At 40.3% G+C, this 27,262-nt stretch overlaps 1 protein-coding gene across 2 annotated transcripts; it reads left to right on the top strand.

Annotated features, from left to right (window-relative positions):
- Positions 1 to 22: 22 nt before the first annotated feature.
- slc25a25b (solute carrier family 25 member 25b) lies at positions 23 to 22,566 on the top strand. Of its 2 annotated transcripts, XM_037117856.1 has the most exons (11): positions 23 to 929; positions 6,937 to 7,089; positions 10,354 to 10,480; positions 11,592 to 11,679; positions 14,953 to 15,064; positions 17,226 to 17,384; positions 17,508 to 17,660; positions 17,746 to 17,853; positions 17,976 to 18,143; positions 18,233 to 18,383; positions 19,427 to 22,566. In XM_037117856.1, exons 1-11 carry the CDS (start codon positions 576 to 578, stop codon positions 19,609 to 19,611), a joined length of 1,758 nt encoding a protein of 585 aa, XP_036973751.1. In that variant the 5' UTR covers positions 23 to 575; the 3' UTR covers positions 19,612 to 22,566. The 2 variants fall into 2 exon arrangements, with proteins under 2 accessions (XP_036973751.1, XP_036973752.1); XM_037117857.1 differs by lacking the exon at positions 6,937 to 7,089 and having other exon boundaries at positions 26 to 929.
- The last annotated feature ends 4,696 nt before the right edge of the window (positions 22,567 to 27,262 follow it).

The following is a 27,262-nucleotide window of genomic DNA, read 5'->3' as shown; positions in this document are numbered from 1 at the left end:
GCGGTCACGCTGTAATCTCGCGTTGTACAGCGAGACTTCTGGCTCACCCGGCTCCCGGTCCCAAATACACTGGTCTACTACGGTGGGCAAGTTAACAGCGCTTAAATGTCGGAGTACACACGTTATTGTCTTTAACAGGAGCTTTTATTGTTCGTGACGTGTGATAGACTAGCTCTGTCAGTATAGACTGTGCCGTTCGGTGCTGTGAAGGTATTTTATAGACGGTCAATGCGCTGACAGCTCAGGATCCTCATCGCAGCATCGCGTCTCATTTTACCGGCATCTAACTCTTTGATTGGGTTACGTTGAAAACGCTAGCTAGCTGAGCTAATTTATCACTTGGAAATGGTGAGAGGACCCATTTTCGTCTCAGATTAACTATATTAATGTGTTCGTGGTGAATAGTCGGGTTTGTAAGTTAACGGGCAGCTGGAGGCTTTTCCTTTCGATACCGGCTGACATGGAGGGGCATGTGACGTGGTAGTCGGAGCTCGAGATAAAAGCTTGTCCCATTCCAAGTGCTCTTTGACTTAGACCTCGGGCAGTTGTCTGAGAGTGTGTCAACTTGTTCATTCATGCACCAGGAGGGCTCGTTGATGCCGCCCTTGCTCAGTGATGTATTCTGCCAGTGCCGGTCCGCCGAGACCCACCCAGGGGTGGACCCGGGCGGTGGAGGCGGGCATGCTGCCGACACCTCATCGGCTTCATCATCTAAACCCGTCATCGGACAGCCCGTGGCCGGCAGCTGGCCCTCCGACCCCGGCAAGTCAGCGTATCCATGTGACATATGTGGAGGGCCTGAGCAGGAGCATAGACTGAAAGTGCTGTTCCAGGTCCTGGATGTTAACGGTGATGGAGGAATTTGTGTCAACGACCTGACCATTGGGCTGAAGAAATTGGGGGTGCATCGCACTGAACATGAGCTCATGGTAGGTGGACATGTTTTTATCTCAAGTGATTGAGGTGTGTGCTTTTGTGTAAATGTGTCTGTCTGGTTTTTGTTGCTGTTGATATTCCTGTCTTACTTTATACATGTGGAAATGATTATAGGCATAGTCGATGTATTATTCATTTTTGAATAAGTGCACCATTTTATAAGATAACAATCTTAAAAATATATTAAATAAGAACAGTAAGAGAGAGCAGTGGGGAAAGAGTCACGACTGTAAGCTACAGAATAGAAATGACACAGTGTGACAAAATGCATTTGACATTTTTTGGGGGAGGAAAGAAAAACTCCAATTCAGATCAGATATTTAAGTAACCTATTAATAAGCAACACTCACGTTATTTGCAGGCAAACAGACATTTAGATGTTTGACAAAGATTGGTTGAAAAGTGGGTGTTTTGTATCTGTCTACCCCTATTCAGGGGTATGTCTGCTGGAAGTTGGTGGATGATGAACTTCAGGCTACACAGCTTGGCACAGCCAGGTTCAGCCTGAATCATTCACAGCTGGAGATTTTCTTTAAGAGAATTGTTAACAACTGTGTTTTTTTGCACTCGATATACTCATTAGTTACAGTACACCTGTTCATTGTTATTTTTTCAGCAAGGTGCAGTCAATATAAAAAATGTCAGATGGGTTGAGTTACTGTTTGGCCAAACATTAAAATGGGCAAGTGGCTGAGCATCATGTTGGTGACAGACACATGCCATGCTACCCTGAAAGTCTGCAGACGTCACCCATTCCGAAATTTCCCAGCTTGGGATCAATAAAGTATATCTATCTATTTAGCTAGCTATCTAGCCAAGCTGTGTGTGTGAACGCAAATGTTTGAATCGTTTGGCCCGAACTTTACTCTGCCAGCTCCCTACATAAATTCTGTCTAATGTCCATTTTAGCCCACATGTGAATACAGCTTGTCATTTCACAGCAAGTGAGTCAGCTTGTGTAGCTGCTTTCCACTCTTTCATTGGTTTTAAGTATAAAAACATGTAATAATGATATCGAAGAGAAAACAGTCATGATTACGGATTAGTCTGTAACCTTGTACACCATCTTCCTTGTCCTGTAAACAAAGACTGCAACTGTGCCACCTGTTACATCTAGTGTAGGAGAACCAGGACTTTTCCCACTACCAAGAGAGCAAGAGAGGCCAGCTGCACAATCAGAACTGACCTCAAATGTAGCAGTTAAATTATAAGATGATCCTTTATTAGTCCCACAATAGGGAATTTTGCATATTACAGCATAACAGGGGATAGCAAAATAGAGAACATTTTTTAAAAGAGATTAAAACAGTAGTAATAAATTAGTAAAAATATATACAAATGTAAGTAAAAAACAGTAGAAAAAATATAATAATGAGACAAAAATTCAACTCAACAAAAAAATTGCTAGACTTCCAGACTTCCCACACATCGAACAATAGGCTTGTTCCTTTTTACTCACAGATTCACTAAATACACAAACGCACAGAACACCATGCTGTTTGTTTCTTAGGGTGCACACACACCAGGCAATCCATACCTTTCCCAAAGTCCAGCTTGTTTGACTAGTGTGAGTGCTCCGTACCGTGCTCAAGCATGATACACTTTCTTGGCCCTGGCACGGTTGGAAGAGGTTTGCTTCCTCACGGTACAGTTGCTCATGCATGAACACAGGTACACAACGTGGACATGAACCATAATCATGCCTTGTTCACACCTTGTATAATCAAGACATCCAGGAATGTGAGAGGGCCATCTATGACCAAACTGACACGAAATAATGAGGCACCAAAAAATCAGTTAAGTCAACGACCACGCTTCAACGTGTTGACGTATGTACAAGAGGTAAACTGCTCAGGCCCGGTTGCGGCCGGAGCAGTGCGAGTACAGGCCAGCGGGGGACTGGTGAGACGGGACAATCATGCTTTGGCACAATACAGAGCAACTGGGCCCAGTGTGAGTGTGCCCTGAAGAGTGGAAGAGAAGGGAGGAGGAGGGTCATGTGTTGGGGTTTAAGAAGGCTGTTGTCATCTCTCTGGTCCAGTCCAAAGGGAGCAAACACCTCAAGGTGACCCATCAAGAGATTCAGCCTGTTTCCACTTTAGTTCAAACTCACCAGTAGTACACACACACTCACTGAGGTCAAGAGAGGGAGATCAGCAGCAACCCTTATGACCAGGGTCATAACACCCCATACCTAAACCAAACTGAGTATTTCCACTAGGTGAGAACATGTTTGGCATGAACAATCTCCTGTTGTGTACTACATCTGTTAGAGATCAACTCCATACAACGTTTTGACCTGATTCTGTGGACATTTCAGTATGTGTAAACTGCTGTGTTAGCAAATCCATTGAGACATCCAGTTGACCTCCTGGTATTTTCACTCAAATGGATTGGAAACTAGGCAGTTTGGAGGGCACTGGCAGGTCTTGAGTGCTTTGTAATGTTCCTTGAGTCATTCCTGAGCAGTTTTTGTATCTTTACTTGGTCTGCCGCAGTGTTTGAGTACGTTATGCCTGTCAGGTAGCACCCACATGAATGCCAGGACCCAAGGTTTTCCAGCAGAACCTGGCAATGTAATGAGATGATCAATATTATTTGCTTCACCTGTTAATGGTTTTAACGTTCTGGCTGATTGGTGTAAATGCTGTAGAACTTTGCTGATTTGTTGTGTGTTCAGAAATGGTGGCGTCAGCTCAGTCTGTAAATTAACACAGAGGAGGCCCACAGATCCACTAAACCTTTCCAGGCCTCAGTCTAGGGACATGAATGTCTCTTTGAACCCTCTCTGGAATCTCGCAGGTTATAGCAATGTCCAAATGCATGACCGAACATACAGCCTCATATAAAGATCAAGATGATATCCTGATAACATACTGTTTGGTACTTGACTGATTCTCAGAAAACACAACAAAACATAACCGGTAGGACCTTGAAAAATCTAATTGCAAAGTAAAGTGTCATAAAATGCTTGGTTTATTCACAGCTTTTGCAATCATGCATTAGAGAGGAAGAGCCTTTACAGCCCTCCTCTGACCAATACACAAGCTAATTATGTCATCAGTTAAACCCCCACCTTCAAGTAGGTAGCCCTGTTGTAAAGGAAATGCAAATCTCTGCTGTGCTGACATACCAAGTCAAGAAGAGTAGAGCCAGGCTGAAACAAGTAATAGAAAAATACCACTGGTGTTTTTGCATCCACTGCAATGTTGGTTGAGGTTGTTGACTGTAAAGTTGTACCATCACAACCTTAATGAAGTTCTGACAGTTCATTTTCAAGTTTATGAAACGAATTATGGCACTTTCACAGTATTTCAATGGGCCTGGCTGGGACTCTAACCTGGGGCCGCTGCAGCGAGGACTAAGCCTCTGCACATGGACGCCTGCTGTATCCACTGAGCTAAACAGCGCCCCTGCTAGCATGTTAACCATATAGACTTAAAAGACTTGTTTTGATGGGCCCGGAGTGGCAGCTGTAATGACACACATTGAATAGCAATGAAACAATTTAACAATTGAACCAAATAGATGAAGTGAGTAGATGATGTAGCAGGAGCTTTATCATGACCCCAGCTGCCATAGGTCAGTATTGACTATGACACGTGTGGTGCTCAGCCACTGTGGAGTGTCACATGTCTAATAGCCTTACATGTGAGGGACTCTGCCTCCAAGAAAAACCTTGTCGGAGTTAAGTCAAGTGAATGTGAGAATTCCTCTTCCTGTCATACAGTGTATATGAGGTGTGACTTCAAAATGAGATAAAAGGCATCTGTTCATGAAGAAGGAGCTACAGGCCTCCCCCCACTCGCTGATAATATAACGCTGACTCACTGACACTAAACTGCCCAAAACATCTTGTTCCCCCACACTTTTATCAAACGACACAGCCACTCATTGCTAACCGCTGAAGATGAATTAAGATGATTAAATGAAAGTGCATTGAGAGAAAGGCCATTACTGACATTAGACATTAAACTAATACAAATTCAAGGTCACATAATACAAATACTCTGTGTGCCACTGCCAAGACTATATATCCACTGAATCTGTTACTCCCATCATAAAAACAGGAGGGAAATTCTTCTTTCGTCTGTTGTCCATTTGAATAACCTTCCACCATATTTCCCTAAGGTCTTTTAAAAACTTCCAAGATATCCATTTTGTCACAAAATTACATATTCAACATTGAAAAACAAAAGAATTGATATCTTACAATTTTGTGGGCATGTTCGCATGCATGTGTACAATATGCAGTGGTCTTTTTTTAATTCAGTTTAACAACATTTTAACCTCCAGATAATTAAGGCTAGATCTTCTCTTTTAACTCTTTTAATTCGCCTGATTGCTTTGTTTCCTTGTACTGGACTGATGACACATTCCCAGGTCACAGCTATTAAATTGGTAATTAAAATATAAACATAACAAAGTATGAAAACACAGGTTGTTAAAAGCCAGACTTTACAATACTACAGCCCAGTCTTTGGCTGCAAATGACGTCAACAGAGTAAGATGGCAGCGCTCATATCAGGCATATATTGGCTTCAGTTTTGTACAGTGGGAGGAAGTGATAATGACATGTCCTTTAATTATTATGAACACAAACACTGTAGTTTGTTATGAGTCTGGCTGCCCATCATAATACCCACAAGTAGTCTAAATGTGCCAGCTGCATTAGGAAATGACTGAGCCTTATTAGAAATTAAACTATATATTTGTCAGGCTAGTTTTACAAAAGATGTCTGTCTTCGGATAACCCCACCGGTTAATGATAAGTAGAATATAGAATAATTCTAAATCTTATCTTTTAGAAAGGAATGACTTTTCTTTGCTAAACTTCGAAAAACCCTCGTGCTAGTGGGAAGAGACAGTATTTGGAAGCAGGTAGTTAGTGCAGGTTTTATGGTTGACATATTTTATTCAGATGCCTGTCATAACTGTCGATAATCTATTCAGTGTCAACAGGATCAGTGCACTCTCCAGTCAACAGTCAGTAAGACAGAACTGCAGAAAGCTGCTGAAGCATTTAAGATTTTACGAAGAGATGGACCTGCTCTGCTGCGTCACACTGTAGTTCTCCCAGCAGGAAGAAGCCACTACATTGAGAATTTAAATGCGGCAGAGTTTGGTTGCCGGGTGGACGGGATCGCCCACTGAATGCTAACAGTGTGTTTGGAAATGACTCAGAGGGAGTGTAAGATGATAGTGATGGAGGGAGGAGGGGAGGCATCACTCAGCAGATTTTCTGCTGTGCTGGGCTTCTAAACGAGGGGAAACCCTGAGATTCACCCTACCCCCTACTTATACCCTGGTTAACCATTGGAGGCATAAAGTCATTTCCATACTCCTATCCTGTCCTCCATTGGCCTGCCAGTTCTTGACAGTGGGACTTGCCAGTATGGGCTGCACTGATTGGTCAGGCTCAGCTGCAGTGAGGATGCAGCTTTCTGGAGCCTCTCTCTGCTGCATTTCTCTGCCTGCTGGTACTGAAGCCGACTCACTGGCAGTGTCTGCTGATGCCATCATTTAATCATTCTCAACATGAAAAATGTACTGTGTAAAATTCTAGGCTTTATAAATGGCAAACTCATGATGCCTCAGAACTTACATGGTAAGAGTTAGCTCGGTGTGTTTCATTTTATCCTGCTGCCTTTGATGCTTACGGACCTGAACTTGGACATCTGTCAGTGAAGTGATTTGAATGGGAAAAAGATCCAGTAAGATGGGACGCGGAAACACTGAGCTGAAGCTGTGAAGTGGAAGAAAGTGGAGGAGCCCTCTCTGTAGTTCCAGACTGTCCTCAGCTGACCTTCCTACACTGCTTCTACTATTTCAACTCTTTGCTTTCAGCCGGCAGACCCAGTTAAGTGTTCTCATTGTATTTGAGAAGAGGGCAGTCACTCAGACATACTAAGCCCCAGTTTGAGGATGCTGCACAACATGCTGAGTTACCTGTGCCAGAGCCTTTTTGGCATGACACACTGTAAACCTGCTGATACTCAGGTGCCAGAGAAGAAAGAAGCTGAGGCTACTGGGAACTGCAGAGAGCTGCATGCAACTGCGAACTCATCTGACATTGACAGCAGCAGGAGTAATGTTTCTCTAAAGAAGCCCACAGTTTTAATCATGGTGGCTCCACCTACCGATCTTCAACAGGTAGGATAAAGCAGTGGGCTGTATAATCTATTCCCTCTTACAGTAATGTACTGTGGACCAAGGCCAGCTTTACATGTCTCAAATTAGCTTGGGGTCACTGCTAGTATTGTCATCTTGTAAGAGGGCCACTAGACAGTTCAAGTGCTACATGTTATAAAATGTTATTTCAGAACATTTTGATTTTATTTCCCTTAACACAATTTGTATAAATTATTATATGATTTGTTTTTAACACGGGAGATCTTTTTCCTACTCTTAAATAACTTATTGAAACCCTGCACTTATTGAAACCCTGCACTTGCCAGACACCTGGCATCTGTTCATATTTTCTTCATTTTGAACAAAAAACAAAATAAACATCTGTATGCATGGTAGTTTTTTAACAGTACAAATCTTTTTTCTGATAACTCATTTATTTACCTTGGACTAGGCTTGCCACAGTAATCAGTGTTCCTTTTGTTACACAGTAGTCAGGCTTACACCAATTATATTACTTGCCCCTGTAGTAATATAGCAGAGGGGCCAGCAGCAGAGTGGGGAGAGAGTTAGGGGAGCTGACTGATTTATTGGTAAAGCGAAAAGCACCTGTCTGGCAATATGTTGGATTTAAATTATGTGATAACATGGAACCTGATAATATTAATGAGGTATTAGCAGGTCACCCCTGAAGTTGAATTAACTTTGATGATCTCTTGATCAAAATTTTAATTTGTCCAATACGGTTTGGGCCAAATATCTGCAAAACCTGATAAAACATGGTTAACATAACTGCAAATCATCAGAATGTTGGCGTTTCCATTGTGATCATTGTTGACATGTTGACATTAGGGTAACACTGTCCCAAAGTATAGCCTGACAGAGCCACTATGCCTGGCTGACTCTCAGTCTGGTTAACCTGTATTTGCTCAGTGTTGGCTCACTGAGCTAAAGGACCGTATTCAACACGCTGCTCCTCAATCAAACATTTACCCTTGGAAGTACAACCACACTCTAGTCTTTTGAAAACCAAGCTGCCCAGCTGGAGGGGCACGAGCCCCTCAAGTTAACTCAGGGTAGTTGCAGTCCATTCATTGTCTGACTGCAGGAGTAGTGTGTAGGAGTGCTCTACCTTGTGTTAATTTCTGGTCATTGCATTCAAATCTAAAAAAATTAAAACTATACTTTCAACTGTAAGCTTAACAGACACATCTTAGATAAAGTACAGTAATACCAAGTTGTTTCACCAAGATTAATATTAACAGTGACTATCAGCACATGGTAACTTTTTTTTGATTGTCAGGTTTCACTTTATGTTGTCTGACCACTCAGTAAGTGATGGGAAATGATGGTGTCGCTTGTTCTCTGTGAGATGTAGCCTGTTTACCATGTTAAGCGGGCTGAGGTCCTGGTGGGTGAGTGTGGAGCTCTTTATATGCTTCATATATGGGATCTAATGACAGTTTTTTTGGAATATTTAAGAAAGAGCACACACTCTACCTTGTGTTTAGTCCATTTACATCTTCATTCTTTAACTTAGACAGTAGGGGAAACCTGATGTGTCTGTATTTCTATGTCACCATGTCCAATATGGAGGTAGGGCAGCAAGCAACTAATGATTATTTTCATTATCCATCTAGCTGCAGGTACTTTTCAAAATTAATAGATTTATTGTTTAGTCCATTTAATATAGCAGAAAATGTTAAAAATGCTCATCGTAATTTCCCAGAGCCCAAAGTGACGTCTTCAGATTGCTACTTTTGTCCAACCAACAGTCCAAATCCCAAAGACTCTTCATCATGTCTTTGAAAGAAAAGCAGCAAATCCACACATTTTTAAAGCATAAATGTTCAATAATCTTGAATCTTGAACATTTCTGCTTAACAAATGTAAATTGCACAGTATTACACATTCATTAATATTATTGTCAGTTACAATGACCCTTTATGTAATTAAAACAGATAAATAACCAAATCATTATCATAATTTCATAATATTAAAATTGTATGTTTTGGTAGACATGAAACTTGATGTAAACATGCATTGTATGTATATTTTAAGATCAATAATACAGTAGATTTAAAAAACCATGGATAAGCACATGTACATGGTAGTACTGTCAATTTTCATTTAAAGAAAATGACTAAATGATGATGTCTGTGTAGCAGCAGTGTACTTCAGTGTACATTGCTATGTGTCTTAAAATAGTTATGATAATAATACAATATGATTATGTAATTGAAAGGGTCCATCATTCATACTCATTTTGAGACTTTAAATGCGTCAGATAAATTTATGAAACAGTAAATTTAATACTGATGCCGCTACATGACTTGCATAAGCAAACAAGACCATCAGTGAGAAGATTAGCTGTGTCTATACAATCATCATAGTTTCATCTTACATGGGTTGAAAAAGTGATAAAATTAGAACTATTTTTGTATGGTGGGCTTCTGAGGTTGAACTGGTGAGTTTCACAGCCAGAGGAAAGATAGTGCACTCTAGTCTGATAGTAGAGCACTAAAACACTTTTTTTTTTTTTTTTTACCATGCCATGATGATATATTAACTTTAAAGGCAGATGTAAAGGGCTAAAACATGCAAAAGTAGTGCTTTAATCTGACAAGGTATGCTAGTTCAATTTCAGTGAAAGGGTGAATTGTAAAAACACATCCAGTCCCTCAAACCTCTGGCCTCTGGACTGGTCTCCATCTTGGGAGTTTAGTGGTGCACATTGTTTTTGTTTTTTTTTTCTCATGCTCAAGTCAGCTCAGATTTGGACTTAATGGCTGGCCTGCACACCCTGCTGTTTCCTCTCTCTCTTCTCTCATTCGCTGCCGGTCTGAGTCTATTCATGTTCCAGCTAACTCTGATTCCTGGTAGAAATCCTTCCAGTTGGCTTGGCAGAATGTATTGGCAGAAAGTGCTGTGAACTGTCTGATAACCTGATATGTGTGGTGGCTGTAAAGTGGTCTTAACTGCTGGTTGAGTCAACAAAGCACAGATGGTAGGAGATGGTGGAAGCTTCCTCACTCTGACCTCTGTTGCTGTTTGTCACAGCACTTTGTCCACAAAGCAATACAGCTGTCTTTTATTACACTGAGTTTAAGTTAATATCCTAAACCAATAATGCGACTGTAAATACAGCCAACTCAAACATGTCAACATTGCTTAAATACAAAAATAAGGCAACATTTTTAAGAGCTGCTGTTCCCTTTCCAACTTGTGTTTGTTTCTCAATGGACACAAGTCCCTCAAAGGTTCCTCCTGTCTCTTCTCTCCTTACAGAAAATAGTGAAAGCAGGAGACAAAGACCTGGACGGGCAGTTAGACTTTGAGGAGTTTGTTCATTATCTCAGAGACCATGAGAAGAAACTCCGGCTGGTCTTCAAGAGTCTGGACAAGAAGAATGATGGTAAGGAGTCTCATTACAGCCAGTGACCCATTGCGGTGGGTTATCAAGAACAAACAGCACCAAGGCAGTGTGATATGACGATATACTGTGTAGCATTGGAAGTCATCTATCATTCTCTCCTGTATTCTATCATTTATTTTATTTTGTTGCAAATCAAACCTTTGGCAGCAATATTTTTCATCATTTGTGTGCCGCTCAAATGCAGGCAGGACATTTACATGCAGGCAACACAAACTAACATGGAGGGAAATGAACTTGACACATAGCGGGGTAAATCCTAACAGGAGATGGACTTGTCATGGCAACTGAAAACCAGACTCCTGAGACCAAACAATAAGCTCATATCTATAAGAGGGGCTACTTCTGTCGCATTTATATTGTTTGGGCATTTAAATCTGACAAAGGCCTAAACATTTTTTTAAACATACTTTGAAGATAAAATACGGTCAATATGGTAATTTTCAATCCACTGTTATTTGACTCACAAAAAACAATCATTATCTGAATATGAAGTGGCCTATATGAGATTTTGGTCATAGCACACAGCCCTAGAGATGGCTGATACAGTATCACAAAAATGGGTTTCTAAGGTGATTTGGCGTTGCATTTTTGTAACTTGGAGTAATCAGAAGAAATTGAAAAAAAGAGGAGCATTCAAAAATCAGCAGTGTCAATGATATGTTGAGTTCCAAAAAACTCTGACTCTTACTATTCTCATAATTCAAGAAATGTTGTTTTTTCATAAGACTTTATAGAGATCCTCCATAAATTCAAAAGACATTATACAACTCTGTTTACAGGTTGAGTGTTGCTCACTGTGATTAGTAAATTGATCTGTATGAAAACATCAGTGAAGCTCACCTTACCTTTATCTTCACCTTAAAAGTGTCAATAGAAACATTTGCCTCTTAGTGTTTCCAAGTGGTTTTATTGTTTTTTTGATTAAAGTCACAAATAACAACAACACAGGCCAAAATGGGGTTTTCTCAATCATTTAGTCTAAAATAGAAAGAATGATTCATCAGTTAACCTTCCTTTTCCTGGCTGAACTTGAGCCCGCTGGCAGACAAAACTGTGTATAGTAAATGGCTACTTTATCCTTTTGGTGCAGGTCGGATAGACTCCCAAGAAATCATGCAGTCTCTCCGTGACCTGGGAGTGAACATCTCTGAGGAGCAGGCAGACAAGATTCTCAAAAGGTGACAGTCCACAATAACAAATCTGTCAACTCCGTCTGTGTGTGCATGTGTGTGTGTCCAGCTTTTGTGTTTGGTAATATGTTACATCTTTACACATGAGATCTGAATCAGAGTAGCTATTGTATACCTCCTCCAATCAACTGCTGGTAATAGTTAGGTTACAGTTGGGCCAGTTTTTGCCACATCTGGTAATGATGTTAAAGTGGTACTCTCTTCTTTAGCCTCTTTCAAACAAACACCTCTTTATATAAAAGCAGTGGCATTTTAACATTTTAGTCTTTATAAGTGCCCAAGTCACTTTTATGTCCAAAGGGGTTGTTGTGAAAAATGTTTATGAAGAAATGAAAACAAGTGTTGATCCCATCCTCAGTACAGAGTTATATAATGCATCTAGTGGTTTCAGAGATCAGCTGGGCCACCCATGTGTAACTTCCCCACAATCCAGTACAAAGAAAAAAAGGAAGAGAAAAGGAAACAATATTTATTCCTACAATGACAGCAGACCATCAATCTCAGATCAAAAAACAGCATGTCGATTTTAAAAGTAAGATTTCCATCAATCCAAATACCTATATATCTCTAATATTGCTATTGCTATATTCGTTATGTTATCACAGAATGAATTTTAGCACTATCATAGTCAGTAGTTCTTGCACTGGAAAACAACTTCCATTTTGTTTCAAGTCACCAATGTGTTTTTGAATACAGTTAAATGATAGCTGTGGATTTATTGGTGCAGTGTTAGTAGAATGTGCACTGGCATAAAGGACAGTACCTTCAGCATGAAGATTGAAATTGCAATTGTGTAATCAGGCGGTAATATCATTATGAATTTGGTTAATAAGACTGGTCCAACTACTGAGCCTTGTGGAACCTCTTTGTGGAGGAGAAGTGGGCATTTTCTAATTTACACAGTGTAATCTGTCTGAGAAATAATTCTGAAACCACAAACGTTATCAAGTATTTTTGGCAAGACAGGATAGTTTTGAAATTGGACGATAGTGCGTCAATATCGCATTAGGTCTACGCTACCATCCAGCTAGAGACAGGGCTGAGACTATAGACAAGGTTTACAGGATTGGTATTAATGAGCTTGCTATGTTCTTCCGAACCAACAAATAAATACCCAGATGCAACAAAATGATTATTAATTGCAGTGGTGAAGTATCAGTTATCTGAGTTTGTCCATCTGTAACATAGGCAGGTAAAAAAGGGCCAGCGCTTTTACTGGAGGATTAAACTATTTTCCAGAATTTACTAGGATTATTAGAGGGATTAGTAAGCAGATGTCAGCTGTGTTTTTTCTAACTGCAGTAGTGCACTTGTTCCTTAACTGTCTTATGGCAACCAGTGACATGGGTCGTTTGTGTGCCTAGCTAGAGTCCATGCTTTATTTCTGGTTTAAAACAAGGTAGAAAGCTCAGCAGAGAACTACAGTTACATTTTCTCCTTGTCTTTATAAAAGGGGCGTGCTTATCTAGAACTGAGTGTAAGACATTGGTAAAATAACTTAAAGCTAAATCAGGGTCAGGGATTTTCAGTGTGTCATTGATTGAATAGAGGCTTGTTCATTAATTTTTAAAAATTTCTTCTCACCACTATGTGAATTACTTTTCCTCCGTTTCACATTTCTTGTGCAAATGATTAGATTTTTTTATGCTGAGGTGAGCAGCAGTCTAAACTGAGATCACTAAGGATGATCAAATACACAGAGAGATTTAATACTTCTCTAGTTCTACTTATTATTATTATTACTTATTAAGGGTATAGCAGTATATGTATCATGTAATTATCATCTCCTCTCCTCAGTTAGATAAACCAGAAAACACCTTGAATGAGCTGATTACATTGTTGAGGAGATTCACCTCAAGTCTGAGCAATTTTTCCCTTCACTGTATAGAACAAAGGTCCTACATTCTAGAAAACACCAAAAATCGCATATTGACCACATTGCCACTTCCTGCAGGCAAGGAAGCCCATCTGGGATTTTTATCTGAAGTGTTATGTTGTACATTTGACAAATGTGCTGCAAACAGTTTGTAACAGAAGAGAAAATAACAGTAGACCCGTTATGAAAGAAGTATCTGTAAAGAATGGATCCATTATTTTGAGCATCACAACCCCTGCAATATGACTTGTTTCACCATCATAATTCTTCCATCCGGCAGAGCTGCACAATTAAATTATTTTATCCATATTCAAGTTAGCTGGGCACATAACTAGAAGTTAGTTGGCTCGGTCGGTGAGTCAGGTATTTTCACAGCCGGGAAGTCAAGTGCTTTATCTTCTAAGCACCACTAAGCAACTTTCATAGGAATGCACGGGGGTCCACCTCCAACACTGTGTCCAGTAATAAAATGTCCTTGGATAGATGCATCTTGAATTCCCTCCTTATTTACGCACCACCAACGGATGTTGATAATGCATCATCACTTCACGCAGCAGAATTTAGCATGTCCACCCGGGTCTTAAGTTTAGATCAAAGCCCAGCTGAGCTGAAGTGATAAGAACCTGGGTCTACTGCAGAGTCAGTTGACATTCACATTGCACATAAAAGCCAGATCTTTATGGATTTAAGTGGGATTTTTTACCAGTGGAAAAGGGTTTTATCAAAACACTGAGGAAAGAAATACACAGAGCCCAAATTCATAAACGATGTCCTTGAACGAGCTGTCAGGACTTGTGTAAGGCTTTAATGTGCACCCAAAGCCTCGTCCACAGGAAGAACCATAGAAGAACAGATGCATGTTCCATGTCTACAAAGGGCTCAGCCATGGTCTAGTTGTTCTGTTTATGTAGCAGCAACTGGCTCGTGTTGTTATGTCTCAGTGTGATCTTTGTCTGGTTCTTCTAATCTCCTGTCTGTGTGTCTGTCTGTCTCTTCTCCTTTCTGGCTGGTCTCAGAATAAGGAGGGGTCATATCTGGGCCCCTATCTTGTAGTAAGTAGTAGCTTCTATAGTCTCCTTGCTGCACTGATCACCGCTGCATAGTGTATCGTATTCATCTACCAGCTGCTTTCTTTAGTGAGTTCCAACAAATATCACATCGGTAACATAAAGAAACACTGTCATAATATGGTGATTCAGTTGTGGCACGCAGTGCTCGAGTAAAGCATCCTGCTACAACAGAATGCACTTGTACTTGTAAAGGAAGCCAAAAGAACAAATGTTACCATTACTGAGAAGTAACAGAGCATGTGAACAGATAGCTTGTTCTCTCTGCTGTCTAAATCTGTCACATTTCTAACAGTCTGTTTTATTTCACATCCTCAGTATGGATAAAAATGGCACAATGACAATCGACTGGAATGAGTGGCGGGATTACCACCTCCTGCATCCAGCTGACAACATTCCTGAGATCATCCTTCACTGGAAACACTCCACGGTACACACTCTTCCTCTCTACTCCACAGCAAGGGCAGCACACATGAAGAGTACACATGAAGTCAAAATCTTTTCTACTAAATTGTACTTGTGGGGAAAATGTCTTCAACAGAGGGACTTTAAATGTTGAACAGTGTTACGTTAAATGACACTGTCAAAGAAACATAAAACAGCAATGAATGATGCTGTGCGCATGCCCTTAGAATGAATACTGGAGGTTATCTGTTCTGTTTTGGGTTTTTTTAGCTTGAGGGAGTTATATTAAAGTAAGAAAAAAACAACTGAGAACTTTCCCTATATACCACCCCAAGAAGGAGAAAGGTTTGAATAAGAGGTAGTAGAGAAGGTAAATGTGAAGGGCAAGATTTGGCAAAGTATTGGGTTAGAATGGAGCATATTCTACCTGCATACTTTACTACACTGAGTTGGTTTTGTAGTGTAAAAAGTTTTGTAACAATAAAAATAACATAAAGAAATATGTTGCTCTAATAAGAAAGAAAGACAAAATGAATAATCAGTCTTTAATAAAAAGGAGAAAATAATAACAGGAATATGTTGTAAATGTTAGTTATTATTATGTTAAAAGGTAAAAGCAAGAAGGGTTTCTCATTATAAAGAGATTATTTGTCATTGCTGCACCAATACACTCCCATAGGTTTTAAATTTATATTATGTGTGAATATTAGTCTTTTGAATGCCTTCGTCATTTGCAAAACCTTCAAAAGAATACAACGTCAACTCTGATACCACACCCTCTTATTGTTAAAACATAGGGCATCCTGTTACTGTATGCATAAGTAATTAAATTACTGGTAAATATTTAAATAGTACAGTAAATATTACTGAATAAATTGATAAGCCACATGATGATGGTCACATGATTTTCCAACAGAACCAGGTCCTGTAATTTGCTAGTATCCAGTGACTGCATGGGTCCTGTAATATTAAAGTCAAGTCCAAATGGGACTTCAAAATTAATCATTATTGTTGCCATCATGAAATTACTGAGAGATAATATATTTTCTGTCTGCATCAGGAAGAAGTAGATCGCAACATGAACCCAAACTGGATTATTTTTATGTTAGAGCCCAGTTTGTGGCAGAATGCAGACACATGGGCAGTGTTACTCCAGCAAACGTGTGGATAAAATGTCTGCAATGTGGAAATATTTTCAGTCCAATGGCGACATGCAACATCTGCAATACGACCATTGTGCAGAGGGGCAACAAAAGAGCTGCATACTATACAGCACATAAAAAACAAAACCACTCATTATACAATGAGTTCACTCAAGCAATACAGGCAAAGACACCGAAGCAACAAACACTCACGGATACTTTCAAAAGGAAAGAGAAAATTGTGACATGGCCAAAAATATTACAGAGCAGGTAATTCAGTTAATCGCTCTGGATAACCAGCTCATCTCCATGGAGGAGGATCAGGGTTTTCTTTGTCATCTGGAGTTTTGGAATCCCCGGTATGCCCTACCATCTCAGCATTACATTACATTGCTTCCACTTTCAAGTTACAACGTGCCAGTATGCGCACTAGTTTCGTGGGTACAGCAGAGCATGTAAAACAGGCAATCGAGGAGATGCTGAACGTGTGTGAAATAGACAAGCAACGCGTCCACGTCATTTTACATGACAGCGTAAGGATTATGTAAAAAGCAGTGGATGATATGAGTGTGGGCTGCGTCTCACACACTTCAGCTGGCTGTACATGAGGGTCTGCTGTCACAGTGCAGCATCACAGACTCACCTGCTAACACAAGGAAGGTGGTCAGCCAATGTTGTTATAGCATATGCAGAATAAGAAAGAGCCATATGAAAGTAAAGACTTTCTTTCAACAAAATTAAAAAAAACTATTAAGGAACAGCTTGGATGCAGGTACTTTTTTTCTTAATGCAGCTGTATTATCCAGGAAAATATTAGTTAAGGCTAAGTGTTGGATTGGGACTCGGTATCGGCATTTATTGATATTAAATGACTCAGATAGGGATAGGGCTGAAAAAAACCTGTTCGAGACATCCCTAATAACAATGATAATACACAATGACACAAACCTGACTTGTTATTTACATGTCAATACGTTTGTCTGTTCAAAACAAGTTTACTGAGGCGGTGTGTCAACAAGCTCAATCCCTCTGCTTCCTCCTCAGATCTTTGATGTTGGGGAAAGTTTGATGGTGCCAGATGAGTTCACTGCAGAAGAGAAGCAAACAGGAATGTGGTGGAGACACCTGGTAGCTGGAGGAGGAGCTGGTGCTGTTTCTCGAACCTGCACAGCACCACTGGACAGGCTCAAAGTCCTCATGCAGGTAAAACACAATACTCGACTGATGGATGGGGGAGTGTGACATTCTAGACAAACTGTACAAAGGTAAGCGGATTAATGATTTCAGTGTGAATAAGACTGTTTGTCCTGGCTTTGGCCTCCCCAGGTTCACGCCTCCAAGAGCAACAGCATGCACATCAGTGGCGGCTTTACTCAGATGATCCGTGAGGGCGGTGTGAGGTCACTGTGGCGAGGCAATGGAATCAACGTCATCAAAATCGCCCCTGAGTCTGCTATTAAGTTCATGGCGTATGAACAGGTATGCTACAGCACAGCTCCGATAAGCCACATATTTTTGTCACGTGTCGCGTTGATGTGTAACAAAAGGACGTCCTGTCTGACAGATTAAGCGATTAATTGGAAGCAACCAGGAGACGTTGGGCATCGCAGAGAGACTGGTGGCAGGCTCTCTGGCCGGAGCCATCGCTCAGAGCAGCATCTACCCCATGGAGGTGAGAGACCAATGAACACAGACAGAATGAAGCCATTTTGTCAAGCAAGAACTTGTTTAAGACACAAAGTGTAGGTTTGTCTCACCTCTCAGGAGGCCTGATATAACTTTCTGTACTCTCAGGTCCTGAAGACACGATTAGCCCTGAGGAAGACGGGTCAGTACTCTGGCATCTTGCATTGTGCCAAACATATCTTCCAGAAGGAGGGTGTGGCTGCTTTCTACAAGGGCTACGTCCCCAACATGCTGGGCATCATACCCTACGCTGGTATCGACCTGGCTGTGTATGAGGTGTGTGGTTATTGCCGAGGGATAGTATTCTTTTTTGTTTATTGCTTTTTAGTTCAATCTGACTGTTTTGCCCTGCTCTCCTCTATCAGACTCTGAAGAATTCCTGGCTGCAGCGCTTCGCCACAGACAGCGCTGATCCAGGAGTGTTTGTGCTCCTGGCTTGTGGCACCACCTCCAGCACGTGTGGCCAGCTGTCCAGCTACCCACTGGCCCTGGTCAGGACCCGAATGCAGGCACAAGGTCAGTCACTGTGGAACTCTGTCTGTTAGAACAATATGAAGATCTGATTTTCAGAGTTTCAGAAACACTTCAGTAGATTAATTGATTGAGGTTTGCTCTAACTAGATTTCCGAGTCAGATTCAGCAAACATGTAACTGCACCAAATAGTCTTATATTGCCTGTTTTAAACTGATTGATGCTGCCTTGTTCAGGAGGAGGTGTCGGTTCATTTGTGATTTGCTCCTTACCATTAAAAAATCTTCTATACCGCTATAAAGCTCCTTTTTTTACAGGCAAGTACCATTCATAAAAAAATGTCAGCAGTTTATTTCTGACAATACAACAGAACAACTGCCAAAATGATTTTCTGCCGGCATTCAGTCCAGTGAATGATGATTAGACAGCACCGACAATACACTAGCTGGGAAATGTGAAAATGTTTGACTAAAACTGTCTTTGCTTCCATGTGCACTGTCCCTTTTGAACAAACTGATGAGTGAGTAAATGATTCAGGTTTATTATTAAGCTAATACCTGGTAAACTTTGGTGAACTCAGTGTTTTTGAGCCCTCTTTGTTGCCCAGGAGCTGACACTGTCCTGCAGTGGGAGGCTGCTGCCACCTGCAGTACTATAACGTTATCATGTAAAACATGGGAATGTTTAACACCATTGATATTACAAGTTTAATTGATATCATAAATATTGTTTACTGGCTGCATAATCAAACCTTGAGCTTCCTGCAGACCACTTTGTTTAACTAGGTTTGTCTGTTTAAGGTGTATGTTTAGTCCGGCAAACTCAGATGGTAAAATTAGCTCCTTCATCATTTTCCTAATTGTGGTTTTCCTGTTGCCATGGTCACAATTTTCCAGATGGCAGAGGTCAAAAGACACGCAAGGTGGTGAGAAGCAGCTCCTCTCACTCCCCCCTAAAGTACCAGTAGAGTTCTACTGTGATATAATTTCATTGTGACTTTAATGTACAAGGTTTGTGATGTTCATATGTTTGTTTATGTGCGATGGACCTGTTCCTAAGTTTAGTGTTTCCTCCTCTGTTTCCTCAGCTACCTTGGAGGGAGGCCCTCAGATGAGCATGTCAGGCCTGTTCAGACACATCATTAGGACCGAGGGGGTCAAGGGACTGTACAGAGGCCTGGCACCCAACTTCATGAAGGTTATTCCATCTGTCAGCATCAGCTACGTAGTCTATGAGCACCTAAAGATCACACTGGGGGTCCAGTCAAAGTGAAGAGGGAGGCAGAGAGGGATCAAGAGAAAACCAAAGAGTTTCTGTTCTTGTCTTTTGAGCTGAAGATTGACTGCGTTTGGTTCTAAGGAAGAAGCAGCTGGCATTCTACATATTTAAATCACCAATCAAATCCCAGGATTCAAAGGATAGATGTGAATCATGAACTTGAAAGCAGAGAGGCCTATGAAGACTTTACATTTAGGGAAGCCTGATTAACACAATGTCTGTCCGTTGCTCTTATTTAAATCTTTCTTTGAGCAATCATACAGTAGTTAAAGTCCTGTTAATCTTAATTTAAGAAGACAGGAGTTTACATTGAATTGATTGGGCGATTTACTGGTGTACCAGTAAAACGTACCTGCTTGTTTTGGGCACTGACACAGATGTGAAGGAAGACTCTGAGTCTTGAAGGGCTTTTCTAAGGCATATCACGAGTAAGTATTTTCTCCCAACTGGAAGACTTGAACACTAAAAATCTGCAAAAGTACTCTGAATGTGCACAAAACCCATGTGGATATAACTTCGCCAGGTACAAAAAGTGCTCCTTTATGTTGATCTTGGTGGGATCCACAGCCTTATTCTGTGATACAAGGTGATCATTGGTCCTCATTAATTAATTTTAAGTTAGTGAAAATCTATTCAGCTACAGCCAGCTCTCAGCAGCTTAAGATCTTGTTTTTCTACATCTTTCAACATTGTTTTGGATCGAAAAACATGCAGTTTTATGTTGGTGATCTGCAACATTCATTGATTCCTCCTTCACTCTGCCCAGAGGGTCAACCTTCCCATTACTGACACTCCAACATCTCCCTCAGGCCTGTGCCTGTAAACATTCCCCAAACACTTTAATGCTTCCGAAGAGATGAGTCCTGATATTTAACTCACCCTCTTCCTCTTGCACTAAGCTTATGTTTATAAAGCCACTTCTGGTAAGGATCTAGGACTTGCATGGTTTTTACTGTGTTGATAGTAAATAAGGCTTCAGTCTGTTGCTTTAAACAGCAAATGTGACCACAAGCAGTAAACTAACTAACTGTCTTTTAGTGGCTACAGTGTGTTTACTTCTTGTTGTACGTTTGAGATAAAACCACAGGCGGTAGCAGTAGTAGTAGAAATCAGCTGCACATTGTTCAAAAAGGTTATATAATCTCAGTGAACTAACACAGCAATGTTAGCATCTCGATTTAATGTGAGCAGGTCCAGTAGGGCTGTTGTTTGATTTGAAGACAGTGACTTATTGTACAGAACTGTAAGTCTGTCGTTTAGCATTTAGTTGTATGCTGACTGACTGCAAAAAGGAAATAATTGCTGTATTCGAGGTTGGGCTTGTCAGCATAGTGGGAAAGAATTATAAGCAGCAGTAGTCAGTGACATAAGGGATCAGAATGAATAACCCAAAGAGCTTTCCTGCTTTCAGATGCTGTTAATGTCCACAATCAGGTTGTTGTGGAGCGCTGGGAACCTTTGCACTTGCTATCCTTCCTGTCAGAATTGTAGAAATGTCCATTTCAGCAGAGCCAGATCAGCTGAAAGAGGCTACGCATGTAATCATGTTACTATAGTTTCAGCAACTCTCTGGTCTTGAAAATAATACTTTCATCATTAGACCCAGTTGATCCTGGTTTTATAAAACGCACGTGATTAAACTTTACTTTGTGTTTAACAGTGTTATTTAGGAACACTTGTCAGAGCCCGTCAACATTTCCAGCACCTGAAGTCAACGTGGCATATTCTGTCAATATTCATAACAGGTGTGAGTACATGGCTTCATCTGCATTGTTAAGTTTAAATTGGATTAAAATGTATATAAGATAGATGAATAGTTAGATGCACTATACTTGTGTTGGGATGAAACACAGCACATTAACTATTTTGCTTTGGTGATGTCAGTCGTTCAGCACTAACAGTATAATGTTGTGAGGTTAGGTTAAACTGCACAGAAGCTTCATAGGAGCGTCTTTGGCAAACAACTCCGGTCCTCCTGAATTCCTGTACAGAATATCAGTTATCATACATTCACCCCTAGTTTTCTGAGATTTCCTTTGCACAGGCTTAACATGAGTCATCGGGTGAAAATGTAGTTGTGTTAGTCACAGGAGTGACTTTCTGACAAGGAGTTACAGGTGAAATGCCTGTTAATATTTTGTCAAATGTTGTCGGTAGGTAAGAGATTTCTAAGGAAAATTGAACCTGCTTGTCAGCTAGACATCTCCATCTACGTTGTAAATAACTACTCCTTTAAGTGACATGGCAGGACATGCGAGCAGAGGCAGCACTCCCAACCTGACTGATGCCTGTGTCAAATGGTCACAGATTCCCATGAGTGCCTTGCGTGCCGAGCCTCTCTTATGTAAATGCACCTACACACTATCAGAGGAGGAGTCTGTGGAACGTTGAATGCACTTTAAGGTCCTCCGCTTTAATTCCTGTTTTTATTTATTACTGTATTTATGTATTTATTTTTCAAATGATTAATGAGTGAATATGTGATCCGTTGGTTGTGCTGAGTGAATAATAATCAACTGGCTTCTAGCATTTAGGGTCGTCTGGTGGTCTCTCGATGAAAAGAACTGAGACTCACGGTGTGGTTTGGATGATAGAGCGACTGATGTGGTTTGAATTTCAATCGCTTAATTATATGGAACCACGTTCAATACTTAATAAATAATCATAGAAATACATTCTGTTGTGTAGAGCAGTCACGGAGGAAAAACGACTGTCTTTTTGCTCTTTGCATAGTTGTGTCTTTCTCTAAAGGACATCTTTAAAATCAAAATGTGTCAGGAGAAACTTTTAGTTGACCCTCTGATGTCAGCGGCTCACATTGTTGTTCACAGGGCCTCTTCATTTTGATGCTGAGTGATAAACCAAGCTCACAACCCCAGTTAGCTAGTTAGGGTTGTAACATGAACTGCATTGTTGAGCTAAGTTTAGGAAAAAAAAAAAAATTAAAAAATTAAAAAAAAAAAAAAAAAAAAAAAAAAAAATATAAATATATATATATATATATATATATATATATATATATATATATATATATATATATATATATATATATATATATATATATGTGTGTTACTCTGCCTGTGTATTTTGTTTATTTACAGCAGAAACCTGTAGTTGGTTGAGTCAGAATAACTCTAGCATTGTTGTTGCTAATTGGCTAGATTTCATAGCGGTTGAGCTTACTAGCTTGAGAGGCAGGAGGCTTGTGATTGGCTCAAAGGTGAGGGTGAGAGTGGATGGTGACAACACCGCTGTCATTATAGTGGCAGAATGATATTATATGTGCCAATCATGCACAACACGTGTTGTTGAGGAAAATGTCAATAGTTTGACAGCCCCCAACGTTTGAGCTCTCTCCACAGGTTTAGTCAAAATAAATCTTCAGTTCAGAGTGCTGTTGATGCCCACTCAGTCCTCAGCCTCTTCAGGCCTCTCCTGTCCCCTCGTGACGTTTCTTCTCATCCTAGAGGAAGTGAGAGACTCCAGTCTAGTAGAGCTCCATGTCTAATAACTAATGGTGGCTATATATATATATATATATATTATATATATATATATATATAATATATATATATATATATATATATATATATATATATATATATATATATATATAGCAGTTTATTATGGAGATAAACAAACATTTCAGCTGCAAACGGCAGGCAAAAGTACAGCTGACTGTTGTGAAGAATAAACATGTTGTGGGCAGCAGAGACACATTTTGAATATGATGTCATCATATTGAATTAAGATTATGTTGTGGGAATTAATGCAACAAGACAAAGTGTGTGTTCATTTAAAGAGCAGCTACTCTGCTGTACAAACCGGCACTCTGTCCAGTCTGTGTGTTTCTGCTAAAACCTTCAGAATGCCATGCTGATTTTTGTCAGCTGCCTTACTTCAGCACCACGTCTGCTGTGTCTCTGTAGAAGGTGAGAAGAGATGATGGCCTCGCATCTGCTCATGCGATTATTGTTCCTCATTCACAGGCTTAGACTCAAATGTCTCAGTCCATCTCTCTTTCCTCCTCGGCCTCTCTGGCTCAACCAGTGTGTGTCTGATGCCTCGCTCTGATATCGCATATACATAAATGGTGACACAGAATGATGTCACTGTGTGGCCGCATGTGAATGTTACATGCTCTAGTGTCTTAAAAGTAGTCCTAAGTGTATGTTGTACTGACCAACAGGAAGATCGGCAGTAGAACTTGAAGTATACAGAAACTTCTACACTATACAAACTGAAGGCTCCAATGTATATTGATAAATGGTGGTATAGTTTACAAAGTGTATTCAGTATATATGTATATATATATATAAATATATATATACATATATACATATATATATTTCTATTTTATTTTATTATGCTAGCTGTACATGACTGAGATGCCAGAATGAGTATGTGAGGTCTTGTTAAGTAGTTGTTTGTTTGTAGAAACATCTATTGAAAGAATGTCATGATGAAAAAAAGATTGATGTGTGTATATCTCAACTGTTAAATAAACTAGTTCAGCAGCGTTTTGATTTGGGCTCATTTGATTTGATTTAACTAGTCCACTGAAATCCCACCTGAGTTTGCACCACATGACAAAATGTTGCTCATGTCACTGTAATAAAGAAACCAACATCAAGACACATCTTCTAGCCAGCACCGTTACTGTCTTTTATCATTTTGAGTATTCATCACCTGGAGAAGATGTTCACCTTTTTCATTCTCAAAAAAGATTTGCTAATGTGAAGTTATAGAGTCAAAAGTTAAAAGCATGACAATCAATGTTCAGCCTTTTCTAGAGTGGCTTATATTGAACCACCAACAGCTTTGAGACCAACAGGCTTGTTCACAAAGGTTAAAAGACTCTGGGCAGGGTAAGTACCAGTAAGAAGTGTGACATGCATGTGACAGACAGTGGTTACATTAAAGCATGGGGTGATGGAAGTGAAAGTATGGAAGTTGTTCAAAGTGCAAAACCAATGAGACTTAACATGGGTCAGTTCACTTAGATGTGTAAAAGTTATGTCATCAAGCAAGCAGGAAAAAGGTGGAAAAACAATTCCTGTCTTGTACTGTATGTACAATTACATACTGTATTGTACCATTATGTATCAAAAGGGCAGAAGAGACAAACATAACGTAACCAACATGACAAATATCGCTTCAGTAGCTGACCTACATCCTCCATGCTGCACTTCCAACAGAGAGGGTTGCCATTTGTTGCCAATACTGGAAAGAGACCTTGGACATTATTAAATGAAGCCTTTAGGTCACCCACACAATTGAAGTGGGACACATCTTGTGTCAGATAAACTTCTAAAATGAAAATATTCATATATATTTACTGGCAGTGGGAGAGGGAGATGTGGCAATAATCCTTGTTAAGAAGGTAACAAGCACTTTGTACAAGAAATTTTCTTATAAATCAGATTTAAAAAACTGAGGGAACACTTAATCACAGTATAACAAAGAGTCAGTTAAACCTCAGGAATATCAATCATTCTATTCAGGAAGAAGAAGTACGTTTTGTCAGTGACGGTAGTTCTTCAGCCAGAGTTCATATGCTAAAATTGCCGGTCATTGTGTTTTTCGTCGAGTAAAAATAGAAATTTTCCGAAAATGCTTACGGCCGCAAACCCATCTTTACCTGCGAAGAACTTCAAATGAAAGAAAATGTGATGATGTTCCCCATATGTTAAGAGCCCCTGAACATTATTAGGCATCCCTAGGCCTTTATATGTTAAAGAACCTGCAGGCCTCTGTGAGCCTCTGATGGCTAAATACTCAACAGTGTGTGTATTAGTTAGAGAGCCCACTTTAGTACAAAAGAATGAATGAAATGTAATATTTGTGCATACAAGCAATATTACATTTAGTGAGTAATATTATTATCATTTATCTGAGACTCCTCTCCTGCTGAACATTTATTGCATGTATTTTATCTAGTACATTACTAAGCTATTATAGCGCCATCAGATGGGCTCAAGAGGACTGCAGATAAGGGAGTGGGCTGCAGTCCAATTTAGGTGACTAACAAGCCGCGGTGGTAAAATGATTCTGTCTCATACATATCATTTATTATTTTATTATATTTAATGGGCTATACATCTATTATATTGAGGTTAATTTGAAGTGTTCTGCCTTGATCTATCTTATTGTTGGCACCAACACCCAGCACACACCAACTCAATCCGCTGATTGCTGCTAATGAAGAGAGATCATGACAAGGTGAAGGACGAGGAGAAGAATTAAGAAGGGCTTCTGTTCATGATTTCTGGCAGCATGAGGCAGGTGACAACACGTAAAGATTCACAGAAATCATACAGTAGGATGTGCCACAGCTATTATTGTGTGTTTTCCCGTGGTTTCATATTGTAGGGACATTTTTCTAATTATTTACACTGTGCAAACCACATTCAAAATAACTTAAGTACATATGCATTGATACGATCTGTCTGACTTTACATTGCTGCAACAGGAAACGGCCACTTGACAATAATATGCAAAAGGTCAGAGAGTACAGATCTCTCTGTTGGTATGCAAAAAAAAACAAAAACAAAAACAATTTGGCCCACTCACACCCTCATTTTCCTACATGGCTGTTGGAGAGTTCTAAAGTTTGTCAGTGAAACTGATACATTATTGTTTCCTAACTGTGTGTTCAGTGGTTGTCTGGTGTCGATGCACTGTAATTGTATTGTTTAACACAAACAGCCAGCGGTGGAGCTGATGCAGCAGACTGCGAGCGGTAGTCGACCTGGTAAACACACCACCATGACTGGCTGTCATTGCTGCTTGCTGCAGCTGGAGGAGCAGTGGCAGCAGCCCACCTGTCAGCATGACAGACACACTCAGAAGGCTGAGTAACCAGCAAAAGGCCCGGAAGAGAGGCCGAAGAGGCAGATGTGTTTACCTGCAAAACTATGTCTTATAATCCACCGAAAACAGACATTACTGTCAGTTACTGTGTGTCAGTAGACACAGTTAGAGTCAAGCATAGAGAACACATTCAACAAAGCCAACCAGGGGCGCCGCATAGCTCAGTTGGTAGCGTAAGGCTCTGCCGAAGGCTCTGCAGCGGACCCGGGTTCAACTCCCGGCCCGGGTCCCTTTGCTGCATGTCACTCCCCATCTCTTACCCTGCTTCCTGTCCAAACTCTTCAGCTACTCTGTCAATAAAGCCGAAAAAGGCCCAAAAAATACTTAAAAAAAAAAAAAACAAAGCCAACCAATCCGAGACAGAGTAGAGTGGATTTTGCAAGAAGATCAGTAGGATCCATGATAGCATCAGTCTGCTAGTCAATCTGCCTCAGGTAGCAGGTAGCAGTGAAAACGTTCTCTGGATTTTCATTCATTTGTGCATTCTCTCAATAAGCAAGTGGAATGGATTTAATAGCTAATGAAGGACAGATGCAGTGGATAGACTGACACATTTGCAGCGTCAGAAAAGTGGGGCGACCAAACCGCAAACCCCCAAAGCTGACATTTCACTGTCATATTCTGAACCATTCGGTCCAATAAACATTGGAAGGAGCCGCAAGATTAAATCATTTCATCCCCACTCAAGTTAGCCAGGCGCTAAACCACCTGGCTCAGTCAGCGGATGTCTGTAGTTGTACAGGCCCAACATCTGGTTATGTTCATACCCAGA

The sequence above is a fragment of the Acanthopagrus latus genome, chromosome 12 (genome assembly GCF_904848185.1).
Source record: "Acanthopagrus latus isolate v.2019 chromosome 12, fAcaLat1.1, whole genome shotgun sequence".
NCBI lineage: Eukaryota > Metazoa > Chordata > Actinopteri > Spariformes > Sparidae > Acanthopagrus > Acanthopagrus latus.
Note: the sequence above shows the minus strand (reverse complement) of the source record. Positions and strands in the feature narration are given on the sequence as shown.

Bases quoted from the DNA above. Each gene is read 5' to 3' on its own strand.
- slc25a25b (XM_037117856.1), top strand. From the start codon at position 576: ATGCACCAGGAGGGCTCGTTGATGCCGCCCTTGCTCAGTGATGTATTC. The intron at 10,481-11,591 runs GTAAGGAGTCTC...CTTTTGGTGCAG, and splicing joins TCTGGACAAGAAGAATGATG to GTCGGATAGACTCCCAAGAA. The intron at 11,680-14,952 runs GTGACAGTCCAC...TCACATCCTCAG, and splicing joins GCAGACAAGATTCTCAAAAG to TATGGATAAAAATGGCACAA.